Raw genomic sequence first — 20,947 nt, 5'->3', positions numbered from 1 at the left:
GGATATCAAAACAATGTCACATGACTTATTTCTATTGCTGTTAAACAACCACAGATGAAAATCTACCAGTTATCACTCAGGCAGAAATAATGTTCAGGGACAAAGTAATGTATTGTTTATGTATAAGTTTTATTTATGCTTAGTCACTTCCTTCCTCCTCCACTGTCGCATCCCGTGTTTTCCAGGTAATTAAAGGCAGTATCTGCGGGTGCACAGTCTTAAAGGACACGCCTATGATATGCCCTCGAAACTGTCGCAGTTTGCTCAGGTTTAGGCAGCAAAACAACTTTTAGAAAGAGATTGTGGTTGACAAATGACAGATTCCACTGGTTTTGAACATTGTTGGAAACGTCGGATAAAGTACACAATTCAACAAAAAAATGTACAAAGTAATTTTAATTATCATTTAAAAATAGAATTAAATATATTTAATTTATTCAAGTCCAATTCTGAGGAGAAAAATGGATAATCCACAGAATTATAGGACCTGTGTCTAGAGTTCAGTGGTATCTAGTGGTGAAGTTGCAGATTGCGAGTAACTGAACACTACTCGCATCTATATACCTTGGAATGAGAACGGGCTGTCAAAGGTGTAGAAGAATACAGTAGCTGCAAAACTTGCATTAAACGTGAAAGGCCCTATGTACAGCCAGTGTTTGGTTTGTCCACTCTGGTCTAATGGTAGACTACATGGAAGGCATCTGTACATAAAATGCCTCATTGTAAGGTAATTAAAACATAATTCCTATTTTCAAGTGATTATACACTAATGAAAACATAGCTATGAATATTATATCGATATATTTTATTAGATCCTCCTAAATGTTACACACTGGACCTTTAACTGTGTACAATTTCAATTATCTCCCAGTGTCCCTTTAAAAAAAAAAAAGCAGTTTGTGCCAATTGGCACACTTTACATTGTGTCTAGAGCAGGTTATTATTTAGATTGTCATACAGCAGTTTTTTTTTTATGCAATCCTTGCAAAATCCTTACAATCCTGCCAAATCCTTGCAATCCTACCAAATTCGAGGCATGGCCATTTTGTGGTGATTTCCAATGTATATTCATATGTCTTTTGGTTAATAGGCTTTAACCAGATTTAGATTTGGATTTTAAACATCATTCCAAAAGAAGATGTCCCCTTTGCTAATCTCTGGAGATTAGAAAGCACTGCGCACAATTGAGAAAAACACACATGTCAGAGAGGAAACCTTTTATGCAACATTCTTCATATTTCAACTTATTCATACTGAAATGGGATGATTCACTTTTAGTATAACTGTGCCACTTTCTTGCCTCCGAGAATGAAGATTAGGAATGCAAAGCGCCTCACGGTATATGAAAGGAGAGTGAGAGAGAGAGTGAGTGAATCTCTGAGTGGGGTGAGAAACCCTAAACGTTTCTCTGTGTGCCCCCCACACAAAATGACGATAAAACATAAGAAGGCTTAACGTCTGCGAATGGTGACATGAGGTTAGGCAAACAAGCTGAACTGTGGCATACACATTGTTTGTGTTGAGCTTGTGTGTTTTTTTTGTCTCTGTCTAGCATTGCAGGAAGAGAGTGTCAGTGGAGACGATAAGGTTTGATTGCACGCACAGAGGAGGAGGTCCACCACTTGTGTGGCAGCTGCTGAGTTGTTTGCAAACAAGTCAAGAATGAATTCCAAAAATGTCTTTCCACATGTGCTGCTGCTTTTGAGGAAAGGAGAGAGAAGAAGAGATGCAAGGAAAGACCGGGAGATACAGTGGTGTGAAAAGAGAGTGACTGAAAGGAGAGTGACCCTATGGAGGGAGAGAGAGAGAGAGAGAGAGAGAGAGAGAGAGAGAGAGAGAGAGGGAGGGAGGGAGAGAGAGAGAGAGAAGCATGAGAGGGGAGGGAGGGAGGAAGTCCTACACTTCAGGACTTCTCATAAAGCGCGTCAGACATTACTTATGAGAGGAGGCAGAGGACCTTTGCCACAAGTGAGGAACGGGCCGACCAGGAGAAGTGGAGTCTGGTTGTTTATATGCAAGTGGAAGAGAGAGAGAGAGAGAGACCCTCCTCTCCGTGGGTCAGCCGATGAGAGAAGATGAAGAGCCAAATCACCAACGCCCTCTCGGACTTCTTCTTCGAGTATGAGACCCCGCGCCAGGTGCTGGTGAGGAACAGGCGGGTGGGAGTGGTGTGCCGTCTGATCCAGCTGGGGGTCCTGGCCTACATCATTGGGTAAGACCTACACAGTCATCCTTTTTTTAAAAAAATGTATTTATTGGCTGTTCAACAGGCAGGCTTGAGTGCAGGGAGGGTTTGCATTGTGCATGTTTCTACTTGCTTGCAGTCACACATTCTGCTGCAACTGACCTCTCAGAGAGATCCTGCAAATTTCAACAACTAGAGTGACACAACCCTGATGTCTTAACTTTGCACTGCATGATAAAAAAAGCGTTATGTACTGCTCAAATGACTGGAAACGCATCATTTTTAAAAGGAAGACCTCTTATTTGACTTCCGGAGGGTGCTATCAAGGGTCAGAGATAAGTACTGTAAATTGGCACTGTTGACACAGCAATATATGCACTGTAAACCAAACAAAAGAGAGCAAATGACTGAGTGGTGGCAGAATCTGAGAACAGATAACTTTTATCATCCGTCCTTCTCAAGTTAAGGCAAGGAAATACAACACGTTTGTTAACTTAAACATACTTCCTCTTGCTTTGACATGTTGGAGTCATTCCCTGGAAGTTCACTCTAATCTCACTTCATTGCATCATGTATCTTTTCTGCTTTTGTTGGCCTGAAATTACTCATGGACTGTCTATGTGCATATGTATGTGTGTATCTGTGTGTGTGTGTGTCTGCACCTCTGAGCAGCAGAACCTGAGGAGCTGTGTGTGATGAACACGCTGAGGCATATGCTAACACAGATAACAATCAACTGCTGCCCAATTCGCTGCCAAACAGCGCAGAGATGCCTTACCTTCTGCTGGTGACAGAGAAACAAAGAAAGAAAATCTTGTCTTGCTAATGGCGAGGTTATTCTTTTTTTTTTGAAAGTGGAAACAGCCAGCTGATTTAAACTGATTGGAAATGGCCCACAGTTGGTTTCTTCTCTCATCTTGACGACCTTCAGATCCCAACAGATGATATGTGGATGATCATTTCCTTTATTGCAAACCTTAGACTGGGGTAGCTGTGAAATATGTTGCGCAGTGCTCTGAGGTAAATAAAAGGGGAACAGCTACAGTGTCTTTCAGAGGTTTGGTCTCTTTTGGTAATGAGGTCTCCCCGTGCACGTGAGGTGAGGTGCCCTTGAGCAAGGCGCCTAATCCCTGACTGCTCCCGGAGCGCCGTTACTTGGCGGTCCATTACCCCACCATCTCTCCACATTTGCATGTCTATAAGCCGTGTTTGTGCATGATTGTGCTTCAGGCCTATGTGTGTGTAAACACAGAATGAAAACAGAATTTCCTAACTGGAGCTAAATAAAGTATATCTTCTTCTTCTTCTTCTTCTTCTTCTTCTTCTTCTTTTTCTTCTTCATGACAGCGCTCCTTCCTGTCACCCTCCTTTTGCAGCCATCAGGCCACATTAAGGCTGGTGATGGGCACGGAAAGAGATGTGATTATAAAGCTGTCCAGATTCTCCTCTTCAGGATTCGAGGAGAGGGTTGTCAGGTTGGAGCGGAAGTCAGTCTGTGTTTCTCAGGCACTAGCAGTGAACCGGTGCACCACTGGTTGTCTTGTCAGGAGTATTACATTTTGTTTTAAACCCTGGGTTTGCCACAGAAACAGTTGCTATTTTAGTTTTATTTTTGCAATCAGCAAACAAATTACGGATATATTTGTGTGCTTCCATTATCTTACCAGACAACTTTCTTCTCAAATATGAAAAAGGATGCATCTTTGGCCGGCTACAGTTCGAGTGTACACATACCAGACAGTGCTCTGAGTTAATCTCACAAAAATATCCCACATGATTTTAACATATTTGATACATGAATTGAAAATCAATCAAAAAGCGAAGACTAATTTAATAGAGGAGAGCAGCTTCAACAAACTATAATTACTATGCTTTTAATTAATTCCCGTCTTGTCACTTTTAAATTGACAAAATGCCAGCCCATTGTTTGCTTTTCAGGGATTCATTGATTTTTTTTTTTGCTTGTTCTGATTCTTCTTCACAAAATGAACACTAATCTCAGAGCCACAGTATGGTAGAGAGGAAGAAAAGCCCTGCACACATCAAGCATCCTCCTCCCTGCCTCCTTCTGTCGGAGCAGATACAGATCTTACTTGGACTGCTGTTTTGGAAGATCCTTCCATTATTTCACGCTCATGGGTTTCTTTATTCCATTAATGTGCTCTATTTTTGTCTCCACTTCCTCTTTAACGTAATACCCAACTTGAATTTGCATTTGATTTGTCTTACTGATAGAAGTTGTGACATTCGTTGTGCACGCTATTTCAGGCCGCAGTTCTCTTGCTTTGAGGTTTTTTCATTGACCACAGACAAATGAGTATGTGCTGCAATACTTGTTCTCCTGTAGGCCTTCTGCCAGAGGGTAATTGCTTTTGCACGCTATATAAAATATCTATGCATGTGTGTGTGTGTGTGTGTGTGTGTGTGTGTGTGTACATACAGTATCTCCCCAGTGCACACCAGCTGTTACCCATAGCTTGTGGCCAGACGCACATAGAGCAACACAATGTGAAGCTCCACAGAGATCGAGATGTACTGCACCTGAGCGAGGCGAGCTTTTGCTTAATGGGGATTATTTTATGTGACAAAGGGTTTGGGCACTTGTTCTTAATATAGACAACTCAACATCACTACAGTTTTTCACCGGCCTTTACGACCAGAACAAACCTGGAATATTTAACGTTTGGCGTACAAAGTGAAAATGCTGTTCTACAGTAGCTCTCATATCTCTTCATAGATCATCACCAGGGACGCAACAAGCACTGAGATGCTTTGCTTAAGTAAAAAAAAAATACTAATAAAATAATGTAAAAATACTCCATAACAAGTCTTACATTTAAAGCACAAAAAAGCACTAAATTATTTATCAGCAAGAAAAATTTTCATAAAGTATCAAAAAGAAAATTTCTCCTTCTACATAAAACTGATCCCAGTGACATATTACATATAAGTAACATAAAAGAGATGAATTATATTATTATTATTATTATTATTATATTGTTAATTGCATTTTGCTCTTGTAGCTGGTTTCCATTACTTATATATATAATTAGAAAATGTACACACTGCGTCACACACCTTAAAAAGGTCACCAGATAAATCTGAGAAGTGAGAAATCAAAAGAGGAAAGAGGAAAAAAAGTTCTGCTACATACATTCATGTTAATGTATTAAGGGGAAATGTCTCTTTTATATAGAACTAAATAATTGAAGTATAAAATAACTTAGTTACTTTCAACCACTGATTATCACAATCAGTATACTTGGAGAAAGGTAGTTTGCATCTGTCTTTATACTGATAAACATGCAATATGATGTTGTAACATGACAGATTCCTTTTCAATACCATCTGTGGATCTGTGCTTTTAGATGGGAAAGTTTCATTATTGCTCCGACAGAAACTGCCTCCCACTGAACCACAACTGTGTAATCCTTATTATTTACTTACTAAGCTTGAAACACTTTCACTTTCTTTTAACACTTTGAATTACATATTAGTAGATGTCTCAGTACTGAAATTCCATATGTCAGATTTCTCTTAGTGGTAGTAAAGGGACGTACGACCACCATGACATTGCACAATCACCATCACTTGCACGTGTCCCTGTGAGGTTATGCTGCTGGCATGTGGGATTGCTGTGCAAAATGTCAACATCACCGCTATACATGCCCTTGCCTGTCGGGTTGGTTGGATGGTTGATGGTGGTGGAGGTGCTGACAGGCCTGACAAGATGCTTTCTGTGTCTCTTACAGGTGGGTGTTCATCTATGAGAAAGGCTACCAGTCCTCAGACACAGCCGTGAGCTCTGTCTTCAGCAAAATGAAAGGAGTGGGCTATACCAATGTGACTGGAACTGAGAGAATCTGGGATGTGGCCGACTACGTCTTCCCTCCGCAGGTTGGTGACTGGTTGGCATGATGTGAATTGTTCCTTAGGAGTCACAAGTCTTCATTTCCACTGACTCGTTTACTGACTCGCCCCTCCTACCTCCTAAAATTTACAAGAGGTGAGACCACGTGTCACTCACACTATTGTGCAACTCTTATAACTATTTGTGGAAATGTATTAAGTTGATTACTATATTAACCAAACCCTTACTGTAACACCTGATGAGTTAGTTCAACTCAAATTGTTTGAGGAAACAGGTTGCCTTAAACTGTTTAAATTTGTTACCTCCAACAAACATGCAAAAATATTTGAGTAAAGGTAACTCAAGTATTTATTTTAGGTTTAGGTAAGTTAAGTTAATTGCACTAATTTCCTTCAGTTAATTGAACTTAAAACTAGTAAGTATAATACACTTATATGCAGCATTTGTCCAAAATTATTGAAAATGTTATCTATCGGAAAAATGACTGACTTTAATATATACATTTGTTAGAAATAAAATTAAATTTACTCATTTTCTTCCACTAAAACAAATAGTTACATCACATTAGCTATGATTAAGTTTACTTCTTTTATTAAGATATGTTGTTGGATTTACAGTGATGTGAGAAGAACAACCCGCTTTGGCGCTTGTTTCAACTCAGTACTCGCTCTCCCAGCCTGGAGCCCAGCCCTTGCCCTGAGCTGAAGGTCTGACTCAGGCGGCACGAATCGCTCACTCACTATAATTCTTTTGCATCACAACCTCCATGAAAGGACTTGTTTGAATGAATGAAACCGGAAATTAGTCAGCAGGGCCCCCGGCAGTCTGGTGCACATGTTCTATGGGTGCTGGGTGGATTCACCAAGCTCTCGGTGCCTGACTTGGTGACTCTAGTGACTTACACTCAAGAGCTGAACTTCCTACCTCTATGGGCTGAAGGCTTTTCTTGCATGCAGGAACACTTAATATGCTCATCCCATGACTCTGGGTCACTCAGATATCATGAAGTCAGCATCCACAGTCAATGACTCAAACTGCAACTTGAAAATGATTCAAAAGCTGGTCACTGGTCAGATCGTGACAAAGATCAAGGTTTAGTTATGCTTTTAAAATATCCGTGTTAGCTAGATATGCCAATAAAGGTACAATGATATTTTGGCTTTGTCAACATCAAGGTGTGCTGGGTGCATCCATACAGAAATAAGCAAACAACCTATAAAAAAGAAGACTCAAATACATTTCTTTGTTTAACCAAAATGTTGCTGGGTCTGTGGGAAAGAAAAATAAAGAGACACAATGAAGACTGTCATGTTTGCTTTGAAGTCTGGGTGTAGGCCCTTTTAAATTCAGAGCATTGTGGTCACAATGTAACGTCTAGGTCGCTTTGATCAGGTATCAACCAACGATCAGTTCATCTTTATTCTGAAATCCTCCTCTTTGTCTGTGAAAATGTCACAGATGGTTGTTGTTTTACTAATTTAGTTTATTACTTTCTGTGATAATGGTTCCGTTTGAGAGAAACTTAATCCAATAGGCCATACTTTGTGTTCTCAATGGCTCTGTGACAATAAACTTAAAGGTCAACAGCATCAAACTACAATATTGTGGCATTCAGCATCTTGTCTCCAATGATACCACCGTACATGAAATAAAAGAGCGTAATCATGGTCATACAGTAAAAATACATGTGATACTGTATATATATATATATATATCTATATATATATCTATATATATAGATATATATATAAAATAATAGTCATAATATTTTGGGAAATGTGCTTATTTGCTTTCTTTGCCAAGAGTTAGACAAGAACGTCGACCCTAAATAAAGCCAAGAGCCAGTTAGCTTAGCATAGCATGAAGACTGGGGGGAACAGCCAGCCTGGCTGTCCAAAGGTAACACAATCTGCCCACCAGCACCTCTGACTGTGGGTTCAGACAAACTCATTTTAGAGGCAGTGAGTGCATACAAAGTCAATGGAAAGTCATGATTAAACACAAATTTGCCCAAAGAGGTGAGTGAAAAATAAAAAAGGAGAGTTTCTTTTGAGTTCTGAGTTCAGTCACACACACACACACACACACACACACACTATCACAGACATGGTCGGTGCGTCTGTTGTATGCAAATTAAATGAGTTGAAATGAGTAAAAATGTGTCTGAAAGGACCTTAAAGCTTACTAGTTAACATGACTTGTTTCATCCAGGAGGTCCTTGCTCACTGCCAAGAAATAGTCCAGCGTATAACCCCCCTGTGACTGAACCACCACTTGTTTTTACACAGATTCAACAATCGAGATCTGACGTAAAGCAATAATTGATTAGTGTTTGCTTTCTGGCAGAATGTTAGACAGGAAGATTGTTACCACTTTCATGTTTTTGTGTTAATATAAAACTGGAGCCAGCAGCCAGTTGGCTTAGTTTAGCATAAAGACTGGAATCAGGCTCCACTGCAACCCTGGCTCTATTTTACAGGATGTTATACCTCACGTAATAAAACCATTAAGTGTTGTTTTTGTACAGATTTAACAAATGAGATACAACATGTTAATTAGTGAGCTTTTAGAGGTGCTGGTAGCTACACTGTCTGCAGTCTCTAACAGTCTCCTAGTTTAAACCATACGGATAGATACAGAGAGTGGTATCAATCTTCTTATAAAACGTTGGAAAGGTTTTGTTTGAAGACGTTTGTGATGTCAGCGGGGTCACTACAATTGACTGTTTGACAGGCAACAAACTTTAGCATGTTGCCTAACAACTACTGCATCTTGCACTGTGTCATTTTATGGCATAAATAAATGTGATTGATTGAAAAACATTTAACACATTACTTCTTTTAATCCTTAACCTCAGGGAGACTCATCTTTTGTGGTGATGACAAACTACATCATAACTGAAGGTCAGAAGATGGGAAACTGTCCAGAGGTAGGTGAAAATACTTTTTCTGCTCTTTTTCTTTTTCCGTCTCTCCTCCTCCCTGACTTCTTCTTCCTGTCGGCTTTGTTGTTCTCCCTCTGACTTAAACACTTCCATAAATAGTAAAACAAAAACGGAAACTGTGTCTCATTCCAAGACTGTTTCTGTAATTGGGTAATTGTGAAGCTGTTGAATAGCAGAAAAAAAGAAATTTGACGTATTGGCCTTGAGGTAAGTGCTGCAAAATATTACAATAAATGCAAGACTTTATTTCCACACTGTCGTGTTGTTTTCATGTTTAAAATGTGCTGGTCTCCTCACATCCACATTCCACAGTTGTGTATAGACACTGACTCTGAACTCTTGTGCGTAACAGCTCCCAGGCAAGCACAACTGCAGCTCGGACGCCGACTGTGAAGGAGGGAGTTTCAAACGTACGGGACATGGTAAATCCTGACGGCCTGACAGTGTGAGACCGCAGCAGTCCTCACTGAATAACCGTCTGTCCGTCTGTGGACAAACTCAAATCAGTCTCAATATCTCTTCTTAAACTTCAAGGGTCAGTGACAGGATGTACTGAGGGAGGTAGAGGATTATGGCAGGTTATGAAACAGTGTATTTACAAAATGGGTTGTGGCTGTTGAGAACTGCTATAGGATTGACTCATACAGTAGAAACTAAAATACACCAGATCTGACTCATCACTGTAAACATTTACCACACTTATTTAACATTTAACACATGACATATTGTGTGTGCGTGTGTGTGTTTGCGTCATGGCTTACTGACCACTAAAGGATGCAGCTTAAACCCTTCCTTAAGCAAGTAGACATGTACATATGTACAGGCACAGGCGTCACAAAAACTCCTGTGCAGTTGACACAAATCATAAGCACACAGAGACATTAAAAACAAATAAGGCTTCAAACAAGAGCTTTTTTAATAGGTCCAAACATATACAGTATTGTCAGCGAGTGCAAAGAGCAGTTATATAAATTTATTGTCCTCCAGCTGTGTTAAATTCTGAGTCTTTCAAGTCCTCTGTGACCCACATCAACTTCAATAAGACCAATGTTGGCCAAAGCTTTAGATCTGTCTGTTTCCGACCAGTCAAATTCACCTTGAGGTGCCAGTATCTCTTTAGAGGCGGCGTGCTGTCTCTATGCTTGTAGACAAGTAAACATGGGGGGCGCCCCTATAGCTAAACAGACTGGTGGGCTCCAGCGAAAGGTCAGCGACTGAAGCGAAGAGTGTGCACCAAACGCCTGCTGGAGAACTATCTGTAATCTCATCCAACACACGATGAGAGAGACGGATACCAGCAAAGTTAATCACATAGAGAGAAATGATATATTAGGATCAGGGCCAGATAAAGGAAACAGCTATTTCAGCATTTGCTTTGCCTCACTTTTATATCTTGCTTGCTGCTGTCGATGCTAATTCAAGATAAGATGATTAAACCCTACTTCTTTCTTCTTTTCTTTTTTTTTTTTGCTGCTTGAAACACATGTTTTGCTAAATTCTTGCTCTAGTTTTAAGTTTTTTCTCTAACGGTGAGACATGTTTTTATTTCAAGGACAAATGACGGGAAAGTGTGTGAATACCACGAAGACCTGTGAAGTGTTGGCTTGGTGCCCCGTTGAGGATGATAACAACATACCAGAGTATGTGGAAACATTGAATCATTCAGACTGCAAGTTGATGCTAACTTGCAATGCATGTGATGGGTGAATTTGTTATGATTCTGCGCCATTACATAGCTGTCATGAGAAATATTTGATTATTTTATTTATGCTCCTCAGCGTACTGGATTTGATACTCTTCTCTCTTCTGTTTATTCCCTAGTCCTCCTCTGTTGATGTCTGCAGAAAACTACACACTGTTCATCAAAAATTCTGTAACATTCCCCCTTTTTGAAGTCACAAGGTGATGAACCTCATCCATATCAAGTTAAATTTAGCTTATATGAATAAGTAAATTAATACAAATGAGCCAGGGTTTAGTGTATGTTGTTTCAAATTCCTCCTACCCTAATTAATAATAAATAAAATCACATCTTAAAGGGGCACTCATACAGATTTTACACAAATAGGGCATGGATGAGGACATATACCATCTAATGAAGAATTGTACTCAGTTGCATTACGGGAATAGTAGGCTCCAGTGTTCTTCTTCATTCTTCTTAAGAATGTGTTTGCGTTGTACGGATTGCGTTTCCCCCGGGAGGAGATCCGATCCTAATTTGAGCCTGATCACCTCCAAATGTGTTCTGGCTGATCCAATCATATCCATTGAGTTCTGCATACATTTACACCTGCCATTAACATGCATTTTTCCTCATCCAGATACAGATTGCATTTCAAAGCCAGGTGTAAATAGGGTACAAAGGTCAGGAGATCTTTGCGTCTATTGCACTGATACTGACTTTTCTGTTTTTAATCTGTCTCTTGAAGTCCCCAAACTTTATGAAAGTGCAACACTAAATTGCCAGAGTACCCCTTTAAGTTAGAAAGTTTTGCACTACCAGGGGTTTACACTCATGTTGTTGGTAAAAGCAAAACAAAAAAATGTCACACTTTGTCTTTAAATGTTTAAAGATTATAAATGTCTTAAAGGCAAACAGACAAATGTAATTTGAGGTTATTATTACTCTTTTCTGTGACAAAATTCGACACTCTATTTAGAGTATTACCGTGTTTTTAATGGCCAATTGTGTTTTCAGGAGTAACCTGGTGGAGGGCATCGATAATAATTACATCAGCAAATGCCTTTATGATCAAGAGGATTCTCCACTGTGTCCCATATTCAAACTGGGAGACATAGTTAAAATGTCTGGCTTCAATTTTGAGACAATAGCCAAAGTGGTAAGTCAGCTGCATAAGATCATCACTCAACACTGCATGGGTAGGAATGTTTTTCAGGTGGAGAGGAAGATTTCCATTCCACATAATCACAGCTGCACATGTATTGTCTTTTGGTGTTTTGTTTCTTTAGTGTCTCTTGTTACCATGCAGACTTGTATCATGTATTATGTGCTTGTGCCCTGTCAGGGAGGGGCCATTGGGATTGTGATCGACTGGACATGCAACCTAGATTTCAATGTAAAGCACTGTAAACCAATGTACAACTTCCATGGGCTGTACGGAAACCCTGATGAGAAAGACAAAGCCAGAGCTTCAGTGGGCTACAATTTCAGGTGTGTAACATACTTCACTGAATTATTAGAGACTCTTAGAATACTTCTTGGTCGTAGCTCTGGTGCTCTCTCACTTTGCTTTCTGGCTGAGAGCCACTTATTGTGAGAATCTCCATGGCTGTTTGTAGGTTTGCAAAGCATTATATGGAGGATAAAGTTCAGCAAAGAACCCTTCTCAAAGTGTTTGGGATCAGGATCGATATCATTGTGCAGTCACTGGTAAGTAATGTTTTCTCTATCTAGATGAATTTCTGACTAGAGAAATGGACAAAGGGAATTTTGAATCATTGGCACTCTATCCTTCACAGGCAAGAAAATTCGATATCATCCCAACACTGACAGCTATAGGCTCTGGAGTGGGCATTTTTGGAGTGGTATGTGGAGTAATACCTACCACAATTATTCATTGTCTGTGGAATCATTTGTATAAACTAATATCTGATTCTTTTTCAGGCAACTGTAGTCTGTGACTTGGTGCTACTCTACTTGCTACCAAAAAGAGAATTTTACAAGAACATGAAATTCAAATACACAGATACACAGACACAGGTAAGCTCTATGATGCAGATTAACAGAATATCTTGTAGTTTGAACACAAGATGGCAGCAGAGAGGCATTTAATAATGGCAGTCCAGACAGAATAGTATATAGTGGTCAGTGTTGGATAATCACTGATTTAATCAGGGTTATATTATCAGATTAGAAAGATAAAGTAACTATAATCAGCCCAGGTTACATTTTAATAAAATGTGTTGATTACATTTTTTTTTTTACATCTTTAAAGGTCCAGTGTGTAACATTTAGGAGGATCTATTGGCAAAGATGGAATATAATATTAATAGCTATGTTTTCATTAGTGAATAATCATCTGGAAATAAGAATTGTTGTGTTTCTGTTACCTTAGAATGAGCTGTTTTTATCTACAGACACCACAGGTTGTTTTCCATGGAGGCCGCCATGTTTCTAGTAGCCCATAACTTCACTTCACAAATCACTTACTCTAAATAGTGAACTTTTTTTGCACGTTTTGGCCACCATAATTTCTCCTTTGTGCTTGCAAGGGGAGGGTGAAACAAGGGACTTGAAATCTGCAACCACAAGGCCTGACACCACTAAATCCTACACACTGGTCCTTTAAAATCTGCCAATGCTCTATGAACCCTTTGAGGTCTAAAGATCTCGCTGTGGGAATGTTCCATTGTGCGTTTATGTACGTGTTTGAGATCAGAGCTCTGATTGGCCGTCAATTCAAGAACACAGCCTCTAATTGCTCGACAGACTCAGTCCATGGCCAGTGGATGTCTGACAACCTTGCTGCTAACAAAAACTAGGAAAAAAGGATTAAAAATCATGAGGACATTCAGCATAATTTGATCTGACCAACTGTAAATGCTGAATATGCAAAATGAATTATATTTGCACTGAATTTTTTTGTATAAAATGTTTGAGACGTTTAAAGAGAAAAAGAAAATATTTGTGGAATTTTGTGGCTGTGTCCATTTCTTCTTTAGAAGGTGAAATATTTTCAAAGTTGGACAAAATCCAAAAGTATTACTGATAAGATTACATTGTTTTTGTAGTCCAATGAATTATGTTACTAATACAAAAATGTCCATGTCATTTGTAATCATTAAAGGTCCAGTGTGTAACATTTAACAGGATCTATTGGCAGAAATAATATAATAATATGTTATCATTAGTGTATAATCACCTGAAAATACGAATCATTGTGTTTTCGTTACTTTAGAATGAGACGTTTATATATTCCGACGCTGCAGGTCACCTTCCGCCATGTTGAACCTCAGTGTTTCTACAGTAGTTACTCCTGCACGCTTCACAGCAAATTCTCATTCCCAGGTCGTCAAATATAGATGCTAGTGATGTTAGTTGCAATACCCAACTTGACTACTAGATGCCACTAAATCCTAAACACTGGCCCTTTAACTGACTACATTTCAAAATAGTTTGACCCACTAACAAAGTAACTAACTAAGAAATTGTCTAACTAAGTAACTAACTCACTAACTAACTAACTAACTAACTCACAAACTAACTAACTAACTAACTCTGGGAGTGGTGCTATTCTTTATCAGTACCATATATACAGTACAATCTTTTATCTGATAGAAGATGCAGTCTTCTCCTATCCTCCCAGACAGGTTCCCTCTGTAACTGAAACAGACAGAACATTTTGTATTTACAGCAGGACAGCGAGTCGCTTGGTTTAGACACAGGCGTCTATTACACCATTGAAGCAAATGCAAGACAAGTCCATGGCATTGACAAGTCCAACGTGAGTGCATGTAGAAGTCCAGACAGTATAGCGGCTTTTTATTTAAAAAAAAAATGTATTCTATCATGTGATGATGAGGAGAATCCCTTTTTTCATTACCTAAGAGGTCTTAATTGGTGCTCTCCTGTGGATTTGACTTTCATCCTACAGGACCCTGATTCAGAGGCAGGTAGCACAGAGACTGAGGTATCTAAAGTAAGGGATTGATATATTTATCAGAACAATAAAGCCTGTATGATTGGTTGTCTGTGATGGCTGATGTCTTATTTATCTGCTATTCTTGTGTAGAAGTGACCTGGGAGCAAACTTACAAGGTGCCACTTTGAAGATGCGCTGCACTGGAAACCTGAAAGACACACACACACACACACCCACACACACACACACTCTCTCTCAATGGACTCAGGAGGTCAAATGACATTGTTCCACGTGTCCACTATTTCTTCTTGATCTTCAGCAGCATCTTCTATCAACAACTCTTAAAACCACTTGGAGGGACTGACTCTTCCTATTGTATGTAGAGCCCTAGCGTAGAGCAGCTGTATGTGTACTTTTGGGTGTAGCTCGGTTTGCTTTTGTTCACACTTTGGGTGTAACCTCTGCCTCCTGTCTCTGTATCTGTACAGGTGAAAGAACAATTTCTGGCACTTTAGTGCTCTATGTGTACACAAATCATCCATAAGTCATCCATTACCTCTGCCACTCTTTGTCAAAGCAAGTTATACACACATAACGTGTGGAAGTGCCACCGTCAGAGTGATTCATCCTGTGTGTACCTTGTGATTGACAGTTACATTCAATAAAAGATGTACAGAAACATTACAGCTTTTTTTCTTTTGCTTCGCAGTGCGAGTAGTCAAACAGGAGTACATGCAAAACATCAAAAGAATTCAGATTTTCTTTTTTATTGTCTTTGATTATGTCTAGGTGTACAAAAAGCATGCAAAAAATAGCTTCTTTATATATATTGGTACATATTTACATTGTAACAACTGCATTCCATAGGGATGTGCCATGCTTCTGTTTTTGTATGAGTGACAGGCGAGTGAGTACATTCAGAGAAATGCACAAGACAACACAAGACAGCAGGCACCTTCAACACACACATCAGGACAGTCACAGAAGATACACAGCAACGATCCAATCGGCCCTGACTGCACATTATGTACAAACTCACTCTCCCACAGTCCTCTTCCTTTGGATATAATTATGACCTGAAATCATGGGAAATTAGTCCTGTCACTCACTTCCTGTGCTGCGACTGTGGCAGCTGCACCCACTGATTTTCCTTCTGTGTTTCACCACAGTGACAACACCAAGCTAGAAATCATTTAGGGTGAGTAATCCTCTGCCAAGGCTGCCCAATCCAATGCATCTGATATTTTCAAAATAGAATGAATATGTGTCAGGATCCAGATCTGAATCAAAACAGTGATCAGAGAATATCTTAAAGTCTACAAGGACGAATTGAGCAAAGAGTCACACAGGTGGCCACTAGGTTGTGGCCATTTAAATGTATCATGTGTTATAGTATCACCTTTAGGCAAAATTAAATTAAATTTAGAAGTCTCAATTAGACTTAATGCAGTATGCACATATGTGGTTGTAACTTCACATTTAGGAGTTAAAACTGGTATACATACATTTTTTAAACGTACCAAATTAAGTGAAGATGGTTTTACAAAAATAAATAAAATTGCAGAAATCTCTGTAGGTGGAAATATGTATGGCCTGATTGACTGACACATCCTGTACTAAGGAATCAGGAAATTATAATTAGCTCAGGAATTACAACATGAAAACATACTGTAAGTTCTTTCTAAATGGCCATGTGATGATGTAATCTGCATTGAAAGCAGGTCTTCCTCAGTTCGATGTCTAATTTCCTACTAAATTGAAATCTGGTTAGAGGTTGTGGATATGCTTAAACTAAGAGATCTACAGAAGAAATAACCCTTGCAGAGATAATAATGTCTATTGAAAAAACTATTAGAAAAAAAGAGCTGGCTGGGCGGCATGAAGACACTGTCCTATGGTTACAGGGTTAAATGTTTCATCTTCAAGGGCAGCTAGTGATCATCCATCACTGTGTCTCTGGAGGAGATCTTGAAAAGAAAGCTGCTATTTCAAGCTGCTCCTGTGCTCTGAGACCTGCTCCTTAAATGGAGTTTACAGTGTTTTAGCATTATGCATGAGTAATGCAATACAATCCGGAAGTCCCTTGCTCCAGTTATACAACATTCACAACTCAGAGTTATTATTTGGATATTCACAACAAACACGACTATTCAAAACCAATCTCATTACTGCAGCTGTTACAGCATTTTGACACAGACAGGAGAATAAATTGCTGGAAAATGAAAACATTTTAGTTTCATTTGTAAAAATGTTCAAAAACCAGGCAGCAATGCTGTGACATGCAGACTGATATCAAAGAGCAATGCTTCAAAAAGTACAGGAGACTGTGACACAGTAAATATGGTCTTTTACAGGTGAACCACACAGTTCTTTCCTTGATCATAAACTGTACAATATTAAATGGCTGGCAGGTACCAGTAGTGTTATATGCAATCACAATAGCTTTAATATGTATCTCAGTGGAAAAGTGCAAATATTTAAATAGAAGCATATTTTTTTCAACAAGGACAACTAAAATACAGATAAGAGGATGAGTGGCCCGCTCTGACAACAGGCACATGAGCAAATAATGATAAAGACGACAACAATATTGCACCTCCGACACTGACAAATGTCTGTACAAAGACACAACTGTAAAGCTGGACACATCTACAACCAAAAAAAATTGTTTTTTAGAAAATAAAACTGAACACACCATTTTATACTTTTTGGTTCAAACAGTCCTTCATTGAAGGTTACCCTGCACACAGACCTCAGTACCTTTGTTCACTTCCATCATCCTCAACAAAGAGAGAAGGAACGAAAACTTTTCATAATTTTTTTTTCAAACGGCATATACAACAACAATCAGACATTAAGATATTAATTTATCCTTTACAAACATATCTTACCACATTTTACTGAACAATTTAAAAAAAGATATAAAGCTTCACATTCCCCAGCCCTCACATGATAATAAAGTTGACAATTTAATGTTAAAAGCATTCATGATTTTTATGCATAAAGTCTCTGCCTCTGTGAACACAAATCCCCAAACACAGAGGCTCAAGCATTCCCCATTCAGATTCTACCAATCATTCTCTCTGAGCTCCATCTAGCATCCTTCACTGGCGGATACTGAGGGCAAGATTAACGGGGGAAATGCAAAACGCTGCACTCCCCGTTTCTAATCAGCCACACTGGGGACGGCACTGAAGTGGATGGGGAAGGGTTGTTATTGTTGGCAGCCTGGGCCTAATTATGACTTTGAAATGCTCCTTTTCACTGTGGTTCAAGTGATCAGAGCACTCTGTCAGCCAATCATGCTTTCTTTCACAGAGCGACACCCCAGGCCAAAGAGGAGGAAAGAATCAAAATGGATTTATATAAACATTTATCTGAGGCCGAGCTGCTGTGGAGGCAGAAATGTTCTCATTGATTTGAGTCTGCGGAGACAAAGCAACCCACACATTGGGCTTTTTTTATGCTAGCCCACAACATTGAATGGAAAATATTTTGTGAACTCGAATCACAAAAAATTTACTTTTCTTTTCCATTCATCCATGTTCCCAACATTTGTGATCTCACATCTTACTCAGCTCTACAAACTTGCATGGCTAGTTGGAACTTCAAAAGGTCAGCCAGGCAAACTGATAGTTGACTAGTTAGGGACTGTATAAAAATGACTGGGGTGGGGAGGGCAGTGAAATTGTATGTTTCAGTTTTAAAGGTTAAATATACGAAATCCATTTGCCACTGGATGTCGCACTAGAGTACCATCATCCCAGACCAAAACAATGGGACCGAAACAATTAATAAACATATAAAATCAAAATAAACCCATAATTCACAGTTAGATGTGAAAATATTCATGAAAAGGTCTACAATGGCCACAAAGTAAGCACTGCCACTGACAGATTGTTGAGTCTGACAACATTATGGAAAGCAGCCCGACTAATATAGCTATCCCTCGCCACCAGACTCCACAGAAAAACAGTGATTCTACCTTGTATGTCATTGTAGCTTCTGGACAAAAACAAAATAAAACTCACAAGAAAACGTCTTTGTTAGTCTTTTCACTGTTTCAGTCTCTACTCAGCTGCACACAGGGCATGTAAACCAACCACAGAGAGGCTGCGATAGCAACACAGGCAGAGGGAGCGTGACTCATTTTCTGCTCAGGAAACTATGACTCCATCATATATTAACATAGCAAATTGTTGTTTGCTGCTATATTTGCTGTACAACCCTTGCAAGTAATAATATTTTATTTGGATGCTATCCTTGACTCAGAACAAAAACCTGCAACATGATTATAATAATAATAATAACAATAACTAAAAAAGGCAATGGGGTTATTTGGGGTGGTTTAATCTTATTTAAACCTAATTGAAATTAAATCGAATTTATATTTCATAAATATATCTTTATATGTTTATAATATATATATATATTTATGGAATATTACATTTTACAATAGCCACTAGGGCACACATTTCCAACGTTATGGAAAACATAACGAAAGGCTGAAATTGAATTATTATATAGGCCGACTTTACATAACACATTGAACTTTTAAAAAAAAAATCTGTTACGATGCAGAAAAATCTGAAGGAGAAAATGACTTTCAGTAGGGATAACATTAAGTGTCATGAGAAAAATGACTCCCTGAAACCGTGACGGGATTGTTGCACACCAGAGCCATTGTTTCTGACTATTTGATGCCCCTTATATATTAATCCTAGATACAGAAATTATCAATGTTTTAAAAAAAAAGACCCTTATCTGCTCTACTACTACCTTCCCCTCAGCAAAAAGGAAACATACATCCTCCCCATTTTCTGACCTGCCCTGCCCCCCTAAAAAATTGTGTAAAGTCCCTAAACCTCGATAACTTCGTACGGGAAGATTCAATTCATTTCCTATTTTGAGTCTGTTCACACTCGCTGTGAAATAACATACACTTCAAAGTGCTCAAGCTTCTGTCGCAATTACATCACACCAAACCAAGCAGTATAGTGTGATATGAAGGAAAGAGAGCGTTAGAGAACAGAAATCATCAGACAAACAACACACTACAGGGAAGAGGAAGCCTGAAATGACTCCTAACACAAAAATAATTACATATCACACAGCAGCAAAAGTAACTTTGAAATGTGTTCAAGCATTGCAAAGCCGCTGTCCTCTCTGTGTGATCACCCTTAGACAGCTGACTTCCTTTCCTTCCTGTCAGAGAAGTTCAACCAGCCGGGCCTGAGGGCAGTGAAGGCAGCGCAGGAAGGACTTCGACCTACTGATGGCACATACACCGGGACAAGGCTGTGAGACGATAACACTGATGACACCTCCAGACATCTAATGTACAATGTTAAAATGTGTCATTGATCATAAATAATAAGTCAATATGGTGTCATCTACATGCTGAAGTGTTGATTATGAAGTTTTTTTCCCCCCTCTTTGTCAGGCTGGCAATGACCGCGACAGGTGGCTATAGAGTCTGATGACCAACTATTCATCATGCAGACGGGTAAAAGAAAAAAAAAGAAACAAGAAAATCTGGGTTTGACAGTTTTTTTCCCACATTGCAGTGTAATACCAGCTGACAAACATGTTCTTGTCTCGCTCCCACAATTATAATTTAAACTTCAGAGTTCCTCTTCCTATCAGTTCACTGATGCGAGTCACAACAGCAAGTGGTTGAGCAGTTAAACACAAGCAACATTGTACATTGCCCGGAGACTCCACATTGGAGAAGGAAAATGGGTGAAGAAAGGATAATCTGAAGCTAACAGGAAGCAAAAAGGAAAGCAAGCCTGAGCATACAAATCTGAATGTTGACACAAACGATATATCAGATTTGAAACCTTCGGTGTATAGAGTGATGCTCCTGTAGTTGTCACTGATTTGAAGGAAATGTGAGAATAAAGGGGTGAGCACACAGTGGTTCAAGCAAAAAGGATGCAAAGCAGACGGAGTTGAAGCTCTGGTGATAGGAGCGTCATTAAGACTCAAGAGGAGGGCTCGTCTTCATGCAGGTCCTCCAGCTCTACTTCTCTGGGTCCATCTCCTGTGCTCCCCTTTCTGAAAGGAGAAGATATAAAAGCAAGAAAGAGAGAGAAAGCAGTAATTAGGAGCAGTTCTTTCTATGATTTCAATCAGGACAACTGCAGTGAGGACAGAGATATCATAGACTATACTATTAAGCTGTATCTCTCCAATGTGGCAGGGTAACCAGAGAAGCTGTTTTCCCCATTTTCGTTACATGATGAGTATTAAAAACACAAAAAAAAAATGCTTTATCAATGTAACACAGCGTTGAATGACAGCAGCAGGGAGATGGCAAAACTCTATGAGATGACAGCTGA

At 39.2% G+C, this 20,947-nt stretch overlaps 2 protein-coding genes across 10 annotated transcripts in view; one reads left to right on the top strand and one right to left on the bottom strand.

Annotated features, from left to right (window-relative positions):
- The first annotated feature begins 1,897 nt into the window (after positions 1–1,897).
- p2rx1 (purinergic receptor P2X, ligand-gated ion channel, 1) lies at positions 1,898–15,284 on the top strand. Of its 8 annotated transcripts, none has more exons than XR_007884916.1 (14): positions 1,898–2,212; positions 5,938–6,082; positions 8,914–8,985; positions 9,353–9,422; positions 10,553–10,640; positions 10,822–10,902; positions 11,699–11,840; positions 12,027–12,172; positions 12,301–12,391; positions 12,481–12,546; positions 12,626–12,721; positions 14,332–14,465; positions 14,616–14,651; positions 14,754–15,284. XR_007884916.1 is itself a non-coding variant. In XM_051400333.1 (14 exons), the coding sequence occupies exons 1-14, from the start codon at positions 2,076–2,078 to the stop codon at positions 14,757–14,759; spliced, it is 1,263 nt and encodes a 420-aa protein (XP_051256293.1). In that variant the 5' UTR covers positions 1,899–2,075; the 3' UTR covers positions 14,760–15,284. The 8 variants fall into 8 exon arrangements, 6 of the variants coding, with proteins under 6 accessions (XP_051256293.1, XP_051256292.1, XP_051256291.1 ...); XR_007884915.1 differs by having other exon boundaries at positions 1,899–2,212; positions 14,616–14,660; XM_051400333.1 differs by having other exon boundaries at positions 1,899–2,212; positions 9,353–9,410; positions 14,376–14,465; positions 14,616–14,660.
- A 70-nt stretch (positions 15,285–15,354) lies between these two features.
- Positions 15,355–20,947, bottom strand: part of camkk1a (calcium/calmodulin-dependent protein kinase kinase 1, alpha a) — a 60,156-nt gene continuing 54,563 nt past the window's right edge. For both annotated transcript variants that reach the window (XM_051400327.1, XM_051400328.1), the window contains one exon: positions 15,355–20,663. In XM_051400327.1, the coding sequence (XP_051256287.1) occupies positions 20,591–20,663 (73 nt within the window). In that variant the 3' untranslated portion in view covers positions 15,355–20,590. The remainder of the gene's footprint in view (positions 20,664–20,947) is intronic.

This window comes from Dicentrarchus labrax, unplaced genomic scaffold, assembly GCF_905237075.1.
Source record: "Dicentrarchus labrax unplaced genomic scaffold, dlabrax2021, whole genome shotgun sequence".
Lineage (NCBI taxonomy): Eukaryota > Metazoa > Chordata > Actinopteri > Moronidae > Dicentrarchus > Dicentrarchus labrax.
The sequence above is the reverse complement of the archived record's forward strand: the minus strand, read 5'-3'. Positions and strand labels throughout refer to the sequence as shown.